Here is a 16158-nt window from a genome sequence, read left to right as displayed (position 1 = left end):
TGTTGTTGGTTTTTTATGCTGCCTAACTTTAGCTACATCTATTTTTCATTTTACGTTTGTCTTATATTTTATTTTATCTTTTTGTGTTCTGTGATGTCAAGCTACATAAGCTAATGTTAAAAGAGGAAAGCTGCGCTAACCTTTCTTTGAAAAACTATTCGAAATCTATTTTTGAGATAATCTAGATTTAAAAGAGGAACACTACGCTAATTTTGCTTTGAAAAAACTCTCGAAAACTACCTTATTCAATAGAGATAGCACACAAATTTAAAAAATTGTATCTACTCATCCACTTCTTCTTTTTATGGATTTTTACTCTCTTATTTACCCAAATTTGCGCAAAGGACTTTACTTAATTCAACTTAAACATGTCTAGTAGATTATTAAGTTGTTTGTTTTTTATGCAGCCTAACTTTAGTTTCATTTATATTTTATTTTACGTTTATCTGATACTTTATCTTGTCTTTTTGTGTGTTGTTTTGTCAAGCTACATAAGCTAAACTTAAAAGTGGAAAAGTACGCTAACCTTTCTTTGAAAATCTATTCAAAAACTGCCTTAGACATAAGCTAGATTTAAAAGAGGAAGACTACGCTATTTATGCTTTTAAAAAACTTTCGAAAAATACCTTAATCCATTGAGGTAGTGCACGAATTTACAAAGTTGTATCTAGTCATCCACTTCTTCTATAGCAAAGTAGCGAGGCTTTTTATGCACTTTTGCGTTCTAATTTATCTCTGTTTACGCATATGGTTTTTGTTTATTTCTATGTAATGATATACAAAAGAGTATTTTGTTAAAGATTATGCTGCAGGAGCTGCGTAAAAAAACTCTGGCGACCTTTCCTTAAGAAAAAAGCAACTGAAAGACATGTGCGCCTTAGAAAATTCAAATCGCGATTCACCAAATTAAAAGACGAAAAGAACGACCTTTAAAAGCTCTCACTAGACATTTGTGTTTATGATAGGCAATGCAGTTTTTGATTTTATGCAGCCTAACATTTGTTTCATCTATATCTTATTTTACGTTTATCTTATACTTTATCTTGCCTTTTTGAGTTTAGTATTTTGTGATGTCATGCTAAATAAACTATACTTTGCTAATTTTATTTGAAAAAATATTCAAAAACTACCTGAATTATAAGCTAGATCTAAAGGAGGAAAACTACGCTAACTTTTCTTTAAAAAAAATATTTAAAAACTACCTTAAACATAAGCTATATCCAAAAGAGGAAACTATGCTAACTTTTCTTTAAAAAAATATTTAAAAACTACCTTAAACATAAGCTAGATCTAAAAGAGGAAAACTACGCTAACTTTTCTTTGAAAAAATACTCAAAAACTACCTTAAACATAAGCTAGATCTAAAAGAGGAAAACTACGCTAACTTTTCTTTGAAAAAATACTCAAAAACTACCTTAAACATAAGCTAGATCTAAAAGAGGAAAACTACGCTAACAATTCTTTGAAAAAATATTCGAAAACTACCTTTAAACATGATTTAGATTTAATAGATGAAAACTACGCTAACATTTCTTTGAAAAAACATTCAAAAACTACCTTTAAACATGATTTAAATTTAATAGATGAAAACTACGCTAACATTTCTTTGAAAAAACATTCAAAAACTACCTTTAAACATGATTTAAATTTAAAAAAGGAAAACTACGCTAACATTTCTTTGAAAAAATATTCAAAAAGTACCTTAATCGAAAGAGATAGCACACGAAATTAAAAAGTTGCATTTAGTCATCCGTTTCTTCCTTCATCAAAGTAGCGAGGCGTTTATGCACTTTTTATTCTCTAAGTTATCTCTACTTACGCAAATGGCTTTTGTTTATTTCAATGTAAAACTTTTCAAAAGAGTATTTTGTTAAAGATTATGCTGCAGGGGCTGTGTAAGAAAACTCTGGTGACCTTTCTTTAAGAAAAAGCAACTAAAGTAGATGTGCGCCTAAGAAAATCCAAATTGCGATTCACTAAATTAAAAGACATATACAACAAACTTTAAAAGTGAAACTATTTTTACAAGCGTATTTGGTAAAGATGAAATGTTCTTATGACATTTTAACGTTACGAAAGGGATTTTCTTCTGTTCAAATATTTATTACAATTTAAAGTGTTAAATAATGTTACAGAAACGACCTAAAACGCCTGTTGTATTAATTTAAACGAACAAAATAGATAAAAAAAAAGAAAAACTATCATTAAAAAAAAAAAAGTAAAAAAAGAAAAGAAATAGAAGTTGAGGAAAAATAAAAATAAGAACTTCTAACAAAGAGCTCTTCTTTTTATTTTTCAGATTTTAGATGCTTAATTCCTTGAATGAAAAGTTGAACTGATGACTCACTACTAAGGTTGTTCCTAGCCTTCCGTTCTCAAACTAGGCCATTCTGAGAGGCTGTTTGATTAAGTACCGTTGATAGTAGTATCGCACGTAAGAGACTTCTAAAACTCTGATTATTATTAATTCCTGGAATGAAGAGATGACTTCATACTCACTAACGAGGTTGTTCTTAGCCATCCGTTCTTAAACTAAGCAAAACAGTGAAGTTGTTTGATTAAGTATCACAGTTTGCTGATTTGCACATGCACCATTGCCGAAACTGTGATGCTTGGTTCCTTGATTGGATTGAAGAAGCTCATCACCATGCATTTTACAAGCTGTCCGTTGTTATGTTTTGCAATTCAGTGGTTCTGTTTTGCAATTCATTTTCTGTTTGTTTAAGTATCATCGATGGTGGTGTCGTGCATGCAAACTTTCCGAAACTCTGATGCTTGTTTTTCTTGAATGGAGAGATGAGCTTATACTTTAGGTGACTTTTAAAACTGCAGTAATTAGTGCCTCGAATGGAAAAACGAACTCATTCATTACAGACCAAGGTTGTTCCTGGCCATCCGTTAACATATTAGGCAACAGTACAGCGAAGCTGTTTGTTTTACAAGCTTTTGTCGTTTCGAGAAATCACTACATTAAGCATTCGATGGTGATACACGACTGATGGCCAGGTTCTGATTTTCGAATGAAAAGAAGAGTCGCATCCGACCACCGGTCGGCTTTCGACGCAAAACAGCTGTACACACTCGTCCAACGATCCAGTGACTAACTGTTGCAACGAGAAAGTTAGCTTTATTTGTCGTGCAGATTGTCCGCTTTGACGTAAAATGCTAGAAATTTGCTGAACGCTCGGTTTGCGCCGCCCAAGAGTCATTCTGTTTCTGCGTTGCCAGCGTCTGTCGGCTAAATACAACTGTAGACTCCGCGCAAGCTTTTTCACCGCAAAAGTTGTACAGAGCCACACCGAAGGCTAAAATCGACTTTAAGGTCGAAGGTTAAAATCGACCCTAGAGGTTTGAAAACGACGTCACGAAATTTTCAAGACATCATCGAAGAAAATTACGGCGGCCAGATGCAACTCTTAGTACTAACTCTACTAATCTTAGTACGTTAAGCATTCCAGTCGAGAGATCAGACGTTTTTTTCGTCACCCTAAGAGACCGGCCGATGCGTTTGCGACGCTGCGGAAAGAAAGAAGATGGCAAACCACAGGGTTGTTACCGTAACAAACCTCCGTGAGTACCTCCATCTCGAGTGGCTTTTGAAGAAACGTTCGTTTTAAACTCAAAGGGATGGTTGTTAAAGCTCACAAACGCCTGGTTAACGATTTTCTAACGGCAGACACCGTGTTTACAATGGATACAGACCGATTAACTGAGCCCAAAGCGCAAGATCTATCAGAAAACTCCTCTAGGTCGATGCAACGAGACGACTAGACACGTGCGTCTAAAGGCATTTTACAATTGAAGGACGCCCCTCGTGGGCCCTTTAACCTTAACACTAAACTCCTGCTTGATATCCTCGTCCCCAGGTTTCCAAACCGTAACCCCAACCCCCTCTAATCCTAACCCCCTTACCCTCTAACTCTCCCCCCTCAAAAAAACAAAAAACATAAAAAAGCAAACAAAACGAAAAAAAAACTTGCTTCCCTCCTCACTTTTAGCTCTAGGATGCAACACCTTTTTGCCGCCCTCCGCTAGAAGGGAGTAGGGAGTAACGAAAGCTTGACATCAAAGTAGCGTTTCGTATGAGATTTGTTTGCCAAAATTTGAGCGTTTTTAAAAAAGCCAAGACTTCGTCAGAGGGTTTCTTCTTTTCTCCTAAAGCTATCGATCGATTAAAAAGCTCAAAGCAAAGAAATTCAAAACAAAATACAAAAACGGGAAGTTTTAGTTTCTGCACCACAAGCCAAGCACTAGTTCAAACTGGAGATAATAAAAGGAAATCGAATGATCTCACTTCTCAAACCACTGAGCTGCCATTGGTCGGCAGTCTCTTGTTTGGAGACCATTGAGCTGCCATTGGTTGGCTGTTTAATCGTTGCGATTGGTCGGCAGTTTTATCGTTGGAGACCATTGAGAGATATAAAAGGAATTTTTTTTTTGAGCACAACATTAAACGTTAAATCGTTAGATGTTGTTATAAAGGCACCATTAGAATGCGATGTCCTCAAATATTTTCCTCGATATTTTAATAAGTAAACAAAAACAAAACTAAGTCTTGCAACTGGCGAAAACTTTCAATAAGCAAACAAAGCAACAACTTTCCTTTCGAGTTTTTTACATTTTAAACAAAAGACAAACAAAGAAAAAAAAAAAACAAACAAAAACAAAAACAAAAACAAAAAAACAAAACAAAAACAAAACAGAAAAGGGAGAATGAGTGAGTCGACTGATTTCGCTCAACTGTCTTAAACGAGAAGTCATAAACGTTTGCTTGTGCCAGCAAGTTGCAAATTAAGTTGTAAATGAACTGCACCGCAAAAGCTTAACCACAGTTTATTAAGCATATTAAGCCTTTGCTGACATGTTAAGACATTTTAAGCCTTTGCTATTATCATGAGGCTTTTGCTCCACGAGCCAAAAAAGTACGCTAGAGTTGACAAACTGCATCGCGGTCGAAAAGTGTAATTACGCCAACACTTTTATCCGTTTTAAGCATTTCGTTTTCGCACGAACAACAATTAAAGCAGCTCGTTGAGCTTAACGACGTTCGTATTTTTTTTCGAAGCCAAAACTTCGGCTATAAGTAGAATGAAGAGGCACTTCGAAAAACAACAAAGCTGTTCGCAGTCGATAGCAACGAGCGACAACATCTCTGCGAGTCTGGCATCAAGGTAAACAGTTTTTTTTTTACATTTTCATTTGTAAGTGCCACTTTTGTGTACATTATGTATTCAAAAATTTCTTGCTGACGCTAGATTTTTCGTTTTCAATGAACAACAGTTGCAACCTCTAGTCGTTTGCTAAAACAGCTTGCTAGGACAACCAAATCAATCATATGTTGTGAAAATTTCTTTTTGTTCAACTGACTAAGGAAGATCGAGCGAACGCTTTTTTTTTATAACTTGTTTGTATCATATTGCTATTAAGAAAACAGCGTTGTGTATACTAAACGTGACATAATTGGCAATTATCCGTAACTAAAAATAAGATAGAAATTACAAACTTGATACCATATTTTAATTACTCTAACAAAACTAGACGTCATCGCGTGAGAAAATAAATGTTCATAACACATAACCTATTTTTTTGTTTTTTTTTCTTCTCTTTTTTCCTTTTAATCTCTTTTCTTTCGTCCAAAAAGCGTTTTGATTTTTGCCTCGCCACAAGCGATGAAATCGATAAAAAAACCTGCTCGGACATTCTCAATTCTCAACAACAAAAGCAATCAAAGTTCTAGCTCTCGAGCACGTGCGCCGACAGGTTGATGAAACCGTTCAAATATGCTCGATCGCTAGAATTTAAAGAAAGAAACAAGCCAGAAACAAACCAAAATAAAAAAACAAAAACAAAAATGGACATCTTTAGAACGCTTAAATTTTATAAAATATTTTCCTCTGCGTTTTTAACCAGCTAAACTGTCGTAAAGTTTTTTCGGTGCAGTTCATTTAAAAAACTTAGTTTTCAACTTTTAAACGTTTTAGACTTCTCGTTTAAGGCAGTCGAAAGAAATGAGTCGACTCACTCTCTCTCTCCCTATTCGGTTTTGTTTTTGTTTATTTGTTTTTGTTTTTTCTTCGTTTGCCTTCGTTGCCTTTGTTTGCTTTTGGAAAAGTTGTCGCCATGCGAGACTTAGTTTTTTTTTTTTTTTGCTCAAATTGAGCACAAGTGAGTTTCTAGTCTTGAAAGTGTGCAAAGTGTGGGCCAATCTGGTGGCTGGAGTGATGACACGTGAATGCTGGAAATTCCAGACTTTGAGCGGATTCAGCGTACATAGAAAGAAAATGTAGCATTCACGTGGGTCTCTCCTAAGCGTGCCATTGGTCGGTCTGCTGTCCTTAAGTACCCCCCTCCCCCCCCTCAACGTCACGTTTGCTCAACTTTCTCGGTCTTTGGCGCCCAGAGAAAGCTTGAGGAAGGATAAAAAATGGCGAGGTTTCGGTACTGCGTTTTCTGTTTTTCTTATTTGTTTTTGTTTGTTTGCTTGTTTGTTTGTTTGTTTGTTTGTTAATTTTTTTAATTTTTTTTTTTTTGTTTGTTTGTTTCGTTCGTTTGTTTGTTTGTTTGTTTCGTTTGCTTCGTTTGTTTTGTGATGTTTTGTTTTCCCTTCTTGATGGCACAAAACAGAAGCAAACAAGACTTTCGGTTATATTCGGTTATATTCGGTTCAATAAAAGTTTGTTGGTTTCTGCACAACAACAACAACAACCACAACAACAAAAGTCCCTCTGTCCCTCAAAAGCAGTTTCTCCTCTGTCCTAAAGAAGAGCCTCTTTGTAATCGATCTTGTCTGAATGCAGCTCTCCTTTTGCCTACAGGTTTTTATTCCAACCCTTTTGTTGTTGTTAGTGCCATGTTGTTGTTATTGTTATACTCTGTAAAAGCAGTTGTTGCTGTTGTACTTGTTTGTTGTTTCTAAAGACACTGTTGTTGCTGCTGTTAGCGCTGTTAGTAATCACCCACTTGGCTTGTATTTTTGTTTCTTGTTTTTGTTTTTTGTTTTATTTATAAACACTCTCTGAGTAAGTGATGCTGTTGCTGTTGTTGTTGTTACAGTTGCAATGAGTGTTTGTTAATGTTCCCCCACTTGGCTTGTACTTTTGTTTTCTGTTTTGTTTTGTTTTTTTTTTGTTTTTGTTTTTTTTTTCTCAACACTCTCTGAGTAAGTGATGCTGTTGCTGTAGTCGTTGTTATAGTTGCAATGAGTGTTTGTTAATGTTCACCAACTTGGCTTGTTTATAATCTATTTTATTTTATCAACACTCTCTGAGTCAGTGATGGTGTTGCTGTTGCTGTTGTCGTTATTATGCTTGCAATGGGAGTTGTTACTGTTCACCCACTTTGCTTGTTTTGTTTTTATTTCTTTATTTTATCAACACCCTTTGAGCCAGTGATGCTGTTGCTGTTGTTGTTGTTATAGTTGCAATGAGTGTTGTTAATGTTCACCCACTTTGCTTGTGTTTTTGTTTTTGTTTATCAACACCCTTTGTGTCAGTGATGCTGTTGCTGTTGTTCTTATTACAGTTGCAATGAGTGTTTGTTAATGTTCACCAACTTGGCTTGTTTATAATCTATTTTGTTTTATCAACACTCTCTGAGTCAGTGATGCTGATGCTGTTGTTGTTATTGTGCTTGCAATAAGTGTTGCTAATGTTCACCCACTTTGCTTGTTTTGTTTGTGCTTTTGTTTTTGTTTATCAACACCCTTTGAGTCACTGATGCTGTTGCTGTTGGTGTTATTATAGTTGCAATGAGTGTTAATGTTCACCCACTTTGCTTGCTTTGTTTGTTTGTTGCTTTTTTTTTTTATCAACACCCTGCGAGTTAGTGATGCTGTTGCTGCTTTTGTCATTTTACTTGTATTTATAGTTGTTACTGTTCAGCCACTTTGCTTGTTTTTTAATCTGTTTTATTTTATCACCACTCTCTGAGTCAGTGATGATGTTGCTGATGCTGTTGTTGTTATTTTACTTGCAATGATAGCTGTTACTGTTCAGCCACTTTGCTTGTTTTGTTTGTTTGTTTGTTTGTTTTTTTTATCAATATCCTCTGAGTAAGTGATGCTGTTGCTGTTGTTGTTGTTATAGTTGCAATGAGTGTTTGTTAATGTTCCCCCCCTTGGCTTGTACTTCTGTTTTCTGTTTTGTTTTGTTTTTGTTTTTTTTGTTGTTTTTTTTCTCAACACTCTCTGAGTAAGTGATGCTGTTGCTGTAGTCGTTGTTATAGTTGCAATGAGTGTTTGTTAATGTTCACAAACTTGGCATGTTTATAATCTATTTTATTTTATCAACACTCTCTGAGTCAGTGATGCTGATGCTGTTGTTGTTATTATGCTTGCAATAAGTGTTGTTAATGTTCACCCACTCTGCTTGTTTTGTTTGTGCCTTTGTTTTTGTTTATCAACACCCTTTGAGTCACTGATGCTGTTGCTGTTGGTGTTATTATAGTTGCAATGAGTGTTAATGTTCACCCACTTTGCTTGCTTTATTTGTTTGTTGCTTTTTTTTTTATCAACACCCTGCGAGTTAGTGATGCTGTTGCTGCTTTTGTCATTTTACTTGTATTTATAGTTGTTACTGTTTAGCCACTTTGCTTGTTTTTTAATCTGTTTTATTTTATCACCACTCTCTGAGTCAGTGATGATGTTGCTGATGCTGTTGTTGTTATTTTACTTGCAATGATAGCTGTTACTGTTCAGCCACTTTGCTTGTTTTTTTTTTGTTTTTGTTTTGTTTGTTTGTTTGTTTGTTTTTTTATATATCCTCTGAGTTAGTGATGCTGTTGTTGTTATTATGCTTTCAATGAGAGCTGTTACTGTTCACCCACTTTGTTTGTTTATAATCTGTTTTATTTTATCAACACTCTCTGAGTCAGTGATGCTGATGCTGATGCTGTTGTTGTTATTATGCTTGCAGTGAGAGTTGTTACTGTTCACCCACTTTGCTTGCTTATTGTCTATTTTATTTTGTCAACACTCTCTGAGTCAGTGATGCTGATGCTGATGCTGTTGTTGTTATTATGCTTGCAATGAGAGTTGTTACTGTTCACCCAATTTGCTTGTTTTGTTTTTTTATTTGTTTTTTTGTTTGTTTTTGTTTTGCTTGTTTTTTTTTATCAATACCCTCTGAGTCAGTGATGCTGTTGCTGTTGTTGTTGTTGTTGTTATAGTTGCAATGAGTGTTTGTTAATGTTCCCCCACTTGGCTTGTACTTTTGTTTTCTTTTTTGTTATGTCAACACTCTCTGAGTCAGTGATGCTGATGCTGTTGTTATTATGCTTGCAATGAGAGTTGTTACTGTTGTAGTTATGTCTGTCATTTGTCCTTGTTAGCAAGTTCTATTTGCCCTCTCTTGCCTTTTTTCAACACAGTTTCTTTCTTTGAGTCATATGGTTGCGAGATCCTCTCAAACTCCATCTCTTTATTTATTTGTTTCTTTTTTTTTTTTTTTTTTCTCATTCTCCTTCTCATAATAGCAATCACTGCTGCCACCATGCATGTAATGCTAGTTGCTCTCATTCTTTTTCATTTGCTAGTGGAAACTTTGTTTCTTCTTGTTGCTCTCTTTTCTTTCTTTTTTCTCTTTTGCAGAGGATTCGAAAAAACACAGCTCTTCCCTGCAGTTGTAAACATTCCAGGATTCCAGGATGCAGGCAGAAGAAAAACACTCTCACTAACTGTCTTCTTTTTTTTAGCATAAACCGTTGCAAACAAACACCTGAACATGTCTTCTTCACAAGAAAACAACACTGTTGTTGCCCCTTCTCCGAACTCTAAAGCGAAAAAAAAGAAAAGAAGGCAGTCACAAGAACAGAGAGACTTAAAGCTCAAAAACAAAGTCAGGGCCGCATTAGTTGCAGCGTGTGGCTCCGTAAACAGGGTTGTACCTTTCTATGGTACCAAGAAGAGGTACGCTGTTAGCTGTCCGATGCCTTTGTGCAAACATTCCTCCACAAGCATTAAAAGACACTTGACTAAAAAAGATCATTCTTGGACTTTGGATGAAGCTTCCATCTTTTACTCTGCAATGGTCAGGAAGTTTCAGCATGCTCGTCTCGAACGCAAGTCCGGCTGTCCAAAACCTTACCCCTGTTTGCAATGTTGGAAGTATTACGACCGACTGGACATACACTTGAAAGAGACTCATTTCTACGATTCCAAGACGATCAAACAAAAGATTGCAGAGGCAAAGCGATACGACAACGACAAGCTCTATGTCCCTCAATTTATTCGACCTGCCTTCTTTGGTATTAAGCCAGTAGCTGAACAAGCGTCTGCATCAGGCTCTGCATCCTCTGCTCCTGGGCCTTCCTCCTCTTTTTCTTCTCCGGTTCTTTCCTCTGATCCTCTTTTAAGCTTGCCCTCATCAGTTGCTGGTTCGTCCGAGGCTCCTTCTGCAAACCACTGCACCTCTGTAGAAAACAAAGAGCTGAACACCGAATCCGTCCTAGACTCTGATTTTAATTCCTTAAAGCACTTGGTTTCCAACTCCTCCGTCTTGACAGAAGATAAGAGACTCTTGTTTCAGCTGGACAAAGATGCTTTTCACTTTTATTACCAGTCAGCAGATGAGCTCTTCAGAGATTTTGAAAAGTGGCTTGTGGTAGCCAACAACAACACTTTGTCACAAGCAAAGATCTACAAAAATGCAGTTGTTGAAATATTGACATGTTGTGACAGCACGCTGACGCTGCACCCGAACGCTCTCACCAATTCCAACGTTTTGGAGGATAGATACTTTTCCATGCACTTTAAAAACATTCAGCTCAATTCCAAGCTGAGTGAACTTGACCAAACAAAAGCCATGTCTTGTCACACGTTGTACAACCGCCTTGTCTACCTTTGTCTCCTGTTTCGTTTCAGTGAAGCCAGGAATGTCTATTTCGGACTTTCTCATGAGGCCATCCGACGTTTGCGCTGCAAGGTGGAGGAGTTACAAAAAGTGCTGAGGCCCTTTCGTTCTTTGAGGAGGAGCCTTGTGAAAAGCAAAAAATGCATCAACATCATCAATGTCAGTTTGCTGAACGAATATGGCAAGTCTGCATACGTAAGACAGTTAGTGGAATCGATTAGAAAGCCGTCTCTTACACCGACTAGAGACAATGCTGTGTCTCTACGAAACCATCTTCTGCTCTCTGTCACTGTAATTAACAGTTTAAGAAAATCTAACATTGCTCTTTTAAACATTAGAGACTACATGGCTGCTGAGAAGAGTGAGTGTGGATATTGCATTGTGCAAGAGCGCTACAAAACAGCATACAAGTACGGAGCCAAAAACATTCTAGTGCCGAACGACTTGAAAGTGTTGATCGATATTTATTTGCTGAGATACAGAGACCTTCTTGTCAACGACTCTCACTACATGGCTGCAGACACCAAGACTGTTTTGGAGTTGAGCGACTGCTACAGGCCCCTTTTTCCATCGATGAGACCCAACAAAGACGAATGTGTGACACTCGGTGCAACTAGAGTGCCTGTTTACCAGATGGGTTCCTCTGCTATCTCCTCTTGCCTGACGTCCTGCTTCAGAAAAAGCCAAGTAAACATTCCCATGAAGCGTCTTACTCCCACTTGCATTCGCGGTTCGATAGCCACTTACTTTGCCAACAACAGCAAAGAAGATCGCGAGCGGTTTGCTACACTCTACATGAAGCACAGCAGGAACACAATGGATAGCTTTTATGTGTCCCAGTGGAACGCTGCAGAGGAGTTGCGCTTTGCCCTGGGCATCGGACAGTCCTTCGGAGTCATAGAGTCTTTGACTGTTGAAAAGTCTGAGAGACCACCAAAGAAGGAGAAGGATGTGATGGACTGGCTCCAAACTAATGCAGAGGAGTACGGTTTTCATGAGGTTGAGGACATCTTTGAGGAAGATTTAGACTCCGGTTCTGACTCTGAAGAATGTGCTGCTACTTTCAGCTGTACCACAGTGGTTCCGTTTTCTCCAGCTGTAGAAAACAATGTTCCTTTAGAGGATAGCAACGACCATGCCGTAGATTTCTTGTGTGAACCTACCTCAACTCCTGTTTCGTCTGTTCCATCTGAACAAACAATCGCTGGTCCAGTTCTTGAACTATCCCCTGCTCTTGCACAACTAGTTCCTAACGAACAAGCTGTTTGTATGGATGTAGATCAGACTCTAGCTGTTCCTGTTGGCACAGCTTGTTCTCCTCTTGCATTAACATTATTTCCTGATGAACCGGATTTTATTGAACACCATGCAAAACTTTCTCCAGTTTACTTTAATGAGCAAGTGGTTGCCAAACCTGTTTCTGCTTCTCCTTCTCAGCAAGTCGCTTTCTGTCCTTCAAAAGAGGTCTTTTCTGTTCCTCTGACTCCTAGCCTTGTTGCTTTTCAGCAAACATTGGCCAAACCCAGTTTGTTTCTTTCATCTGATCCAGTTTCAGCTGTTCCTGTCCAACAGGCTGGTACTGTTCTTGCAAAGCAGCTCTCACCTTATGCTGTTCAATCTGTTGGTAGCCTATTTAGCCAAAGTCTTGCCTCTACATCCAGAGGTAAATTCTTTTTGATTTTTGATTTTTGATTTTTATGCAAATCTCAACACGCTTTCAAAAAATGAAAATGCCCAAATCAACTCCTTGCCCTATTGTTATTGTTAGAGCTGTAAAAAAAACAAAACAAAACAAAAAAACAACACAGAAGTGTGTATGTATTTGTTGCAGGACTAATTCTGTGATTGCTTAAATGTTTATACAAGTGAATGATACTAAAACTGATTATGTTTTAGAAGTAAAAGATCCAAGAAGAAAAAAAATCAAGTTGGAAATGCCATCTTTCACTCAAGAACTCATCGGTAATGTAAAACCTAATTTATACAAAGATATATAAACACAAACCTCTTCTTGCACAATTTCAGATGGTTAACTGTTAACAAAAACTAGCCATCATTGCTAAGTGCACTTTTAGAAAGTTGTGTCTACCCGATTTCTAATGATGAAGTTAGAAACATCACCGTTAGAAATCATGCACAGCTTGTTATCATCTCTAACACTTAGAAACTGTTGATGGTTTTTATGAATTAGAAAAATGAACATGGTTTTATTTTATTTCAGGATCAACTCAGCCAAGAACAAAGGAAAACAAAGCAGAAGTTAGCCAATGCCATTTAGGTAATCTTTCAAAAACCAGTTATTGCTATCAGTGCAAACAATAAGGTCAACAAAAAAAAAATAAATAAAAAAACAGAATAAATCTTGTCTTACTTCAGAACCAAATGAATATTTGATTTAATCACTTTGTGTTATGACTTGAGTTTGTAAAATTTTAGATGAAATAGTTGAAGAGCTGAATGCTTGCCCTGGCCACAACGAATGGTTCAACACCAGAAGTTTTCCACGATGTGCAGCTTTGGTGTTGGCATACATCTTGCAAGACGTGTTTACAGATGTAAGCTCAAGTTGCTCGTACAAAGATTACCTTGGCATCTTGGCAAATCATAGCAGTGACAAGCTCATTCATGTCTTGCAAAAGTACTCCTACCAAAGCCATATTAAAGACAAAATTAAAAACATGAAGCTAAAAATTCAAAAAGAGGGTAGTTTAGAAAAGTTTGTTCAATATGGCAATATCGTGAAACCATTTATGTAGTTTAGATAAGTTTGTTCAGTTTGGCAATAAAGATGGGCCTTTTGTGTAGTTTGTTTTATCTATGCTTTTGCAAATATTTTTATCTGTTTCGCTAAAGACATAATAAACAAGAAGTTCTGTTAAACTGTTCTCACATTTCTTATTTAAAGATAGTTCAAACTTTTTTTTATCTTTAAAAAAAAAAAAAAGAAGTCGTTTTGTTATTCTGTGAAAACTTTTAATAGAGTTGCATTTAGAATTACTTCTGATGTTTTTAAGAGTTTGTTAAAAAGCAAAATAATATTTCCTGTGATGTTAAACTGCATAAGTGAAATTTAAAAAAGGAAAACTGCTCCAACCATTTTTCGGAAAAAGAAATCAAAAAGTTCCTTATTTTAAAAGATCTAGACATCCATTTCTTCTTCAGCAAAATAGCGAGGCTTTTTTATGAACTCTTACTCTCTATTTTTTCATATCTTTACACAAAGGATTTTGTTTAGATCAATGTAAACATACATAGAAGTATATTATGTTTTTTTTTTTTTTTTTGTTTTTATGCAGTCTAACTTTTGTTTCACTTCTATTTTATTTTACGTTTATCTTGTATTTTATCATGCCTTATTGGTTTTTGCGTTTTGTGATGTCAAGCTGCGTAAGCTAAACTTAAAAGGGGAAAACTACGCTAACTTTTCTTTGAAAAAATATTCAAGAAGTACCTTAAACGAAAGAGAAAGCACACGAATCTTGCCATCCAATTCTTCTTCTGCAAAGTAGCGAGGCTTTTTATGTACTTTTGCTCTCTAATTTATCTCTATTTACGCAAAGGGTTTTATTTCAATGTAAACACGTATAAAAGAATACTTTGTTAAAAATAATGTTAAAGGAGTTGCGTAAAAAAAAACGTCTGAATAAAGTTTCTTTACAAAAAAAACAACTAAGAAACAAGCGCGCCTAAGAAAAACCAGATCGCGATTCACTAAGTCAAAAAACGAAAGAAACAAAGTTTAAAAGGTCTTTCTAGACAACAAATTCTATTTTTGGCAATGCAGTTTTTGTATTTATGCAACCTAACTTTTGTTTGACTTCTATTTTATTTTACGTTTACCTTGTATTTTATCTTGCCTTTTTGTGTTTTGTGATGTCAAGCTACATAATCTAAACTTAAAAGAAGGAAACTAGGCTAACTTTTCTAGTAGAATATTATGTTGTTGGTTTTGTATGCAGCCTAACTTTAGTTTCATCTATATTTTATTTTGCGTTTATCTTATATTTTATCTTGTCTTTTTGAGTTTTGTATTTTGTGATGTCAAGCTACATAATTTAAACTTAAAAGAAGAAAACTAGGCTAACTTTTCTTTGAAAAATTGTTCAAAAACTACCTTACACCGATAGAGATAGCTCACGAATTTAAAAAGTTGCATCTATTCATCTTCTTCTTCAGCAAAGTAAAGCTTTTTATGCACTTTTACTCTCTAACTTACCTATATTTGCGTAAAGGATTTTATTTAATTCAATTTAAACATAACTAGTAGAATATTATGTTGTTGGTTTTGTATGCAGCCTAACTTTAGTTTCATCTATATTTTATTTTGCGTTTATCTTATATTTTATCTTGTCTTTTTGAGTTTTATATTTTGTGATGTCAAGCTACATAAGCTAAACTTTAAAGAGGAAATTTACGCTAACCTGTCTTTGAAAAACTATTCAAAAACTACCTTTAACAAAGTAGCGAGGCTTTTTATGCGCTTTTACTCTCTAACATACCTATTTTTGCGCAAAGGATTTTATTTAATTCAATTTAAACATGCCTAGTAGATTATTATGTTGTTGGTTTTTTATGCAGCCTAACTTTAGCTACATCTATTTTTCATTTTACGTTTGTCTTATATTTTATTTTATCTTTTTGTGTTCTGTGATGTCAAGCTACATAAGCTAATGTTAAAAGAGGAAAGCTGCGCTAACCTTTCTTTGAAAAACTATTCGAAATCTATTTTTGAGATAATCTAGATTTAAAAGAGGAACACTACGCTAATTTTGCTTTGAAAAAACTCTCGAAAACTAACTTATTCGATAGAGATAGCACACAAATTTAAAAAATTGTATCTACTCATCCACTTCTTCTACAGCAAAGTACTGAGGCTTTTTATGCACTTTTATTCTCTAACATACCTATATTTGCGCAAAGGATTTTATTTAACTCAATGTAAACATACATAGAAGAGTATTGTTACCCGTTTGTTTTATGCAGCCTAACTTTAGTTTCATCTATACATTATATTGCGTTTACCTTATATTTTATCTTGCCTTTGTTAGTTTTGTGTTTTGTTATGTCAAGCTTCATAATCTAATCTTAAAAGGGGAAAACTGCGCTAACTTTTCTTTGAAAAAGTACTCAAAAAGGACCTAAATCGATATAGATAGCTCACAATTTTAAAAAGTTGCATATAGTCATCTTCTTCTTCAGCAAAGTATCGAGGCTTTTTATGGATTTTTACTCTAACTTTCCTATATTTGCGCAAAGGACATTATTTAATTCAACTTAAACATGCCTAGTAGATTATTATGTTGTTGGTTTT

The 16158-nt window shown here is 35.5% G+C and overlaps 1 protein-coding gene and 1 long non-coding RNA gene across 4 annotated transcripts in view; both read left to right on the top strand.

Annotated features, from left to right (window-relative positions):
* The window catches only part of LOC149892638 (uncharacterized), a 321349-nt gene that overhangs the window by 145074 nt on the left and 160117 nt on the right, over window positions 1–16158 (top strand). The window lies entirely within an intron of this gene.
* On the top strand, window positions 6363–13649 carry LOC149892647 (uncharacterized). Of its 2 annotated transcripts, XM_090080041.1 has the most exons (5): window positions 6363–6438; window positions 9691–12510; window positions 12744–12809; window positions 13069–13125; window positions 13284–13649. In XM_090080041.1, exons 2-5 carry the CDS (start codon window positions 9720–9722, stop codon window positions 13601–13603), a joined length of 3234 nt encoding a protein of 1077 aa, XP_089936167.1. In that variant the 5' UTR covers window positions 6363–6438; window positions 9691–9719; the 3' UTR covers window positions 13604–13649. The 2 variants fall into 2 exon arrangements, with proteins under 2 accessions (XP_089936167.1, XP_089936168.1); XM_090080042.1 differs by having other exon boundaries at window positions 6366–12510.

Source organism: Hydra viridissima, unplaced genomic scaffold (assembly GCF_058129835.1).
Source record: "Hydra viridissima isolate aposymbiotic clone 2 unplaced genomic scaffold, HvirCarnegie_v1 scaffold_2, whole genome shotgun sequence".
Classification (NCBI taxonomy): domain Eukaryota; kingdom Metazoa; phylum Cnidaria; class Hydrozoa; order Anthoathecata; family Hydridae; genus Hydra; species Hydra viridissima.
Note: the sequence above shows the minus strand (reverse complement) of the source record. Positions and strands in the feature narration are given on the sequence as shown.

Coding starts and splice junctions, on each gene's coding strand:
- LOC149892647 (XM_090080041.1), top strand. CDS start 9,720: ATGTCTTCTTCACAAGAAAACAACACTGTTGTTGCCCCTTCTCCGAAC. Junction 12,511..12,743: donor TCTTGCCTCTACATCCAGAG/GTAAATTCTTTT, acceptor ATTATGTTTTAG/AAGTAAAAGATCCAAGAAGA. Junction 12,810..13,068: donor TTTCACTCAAGAACTCATCG/GTAATGTAAAAC, acceptor ATTTTATTTCAG/GATCAACTCAGCCAAGAACA.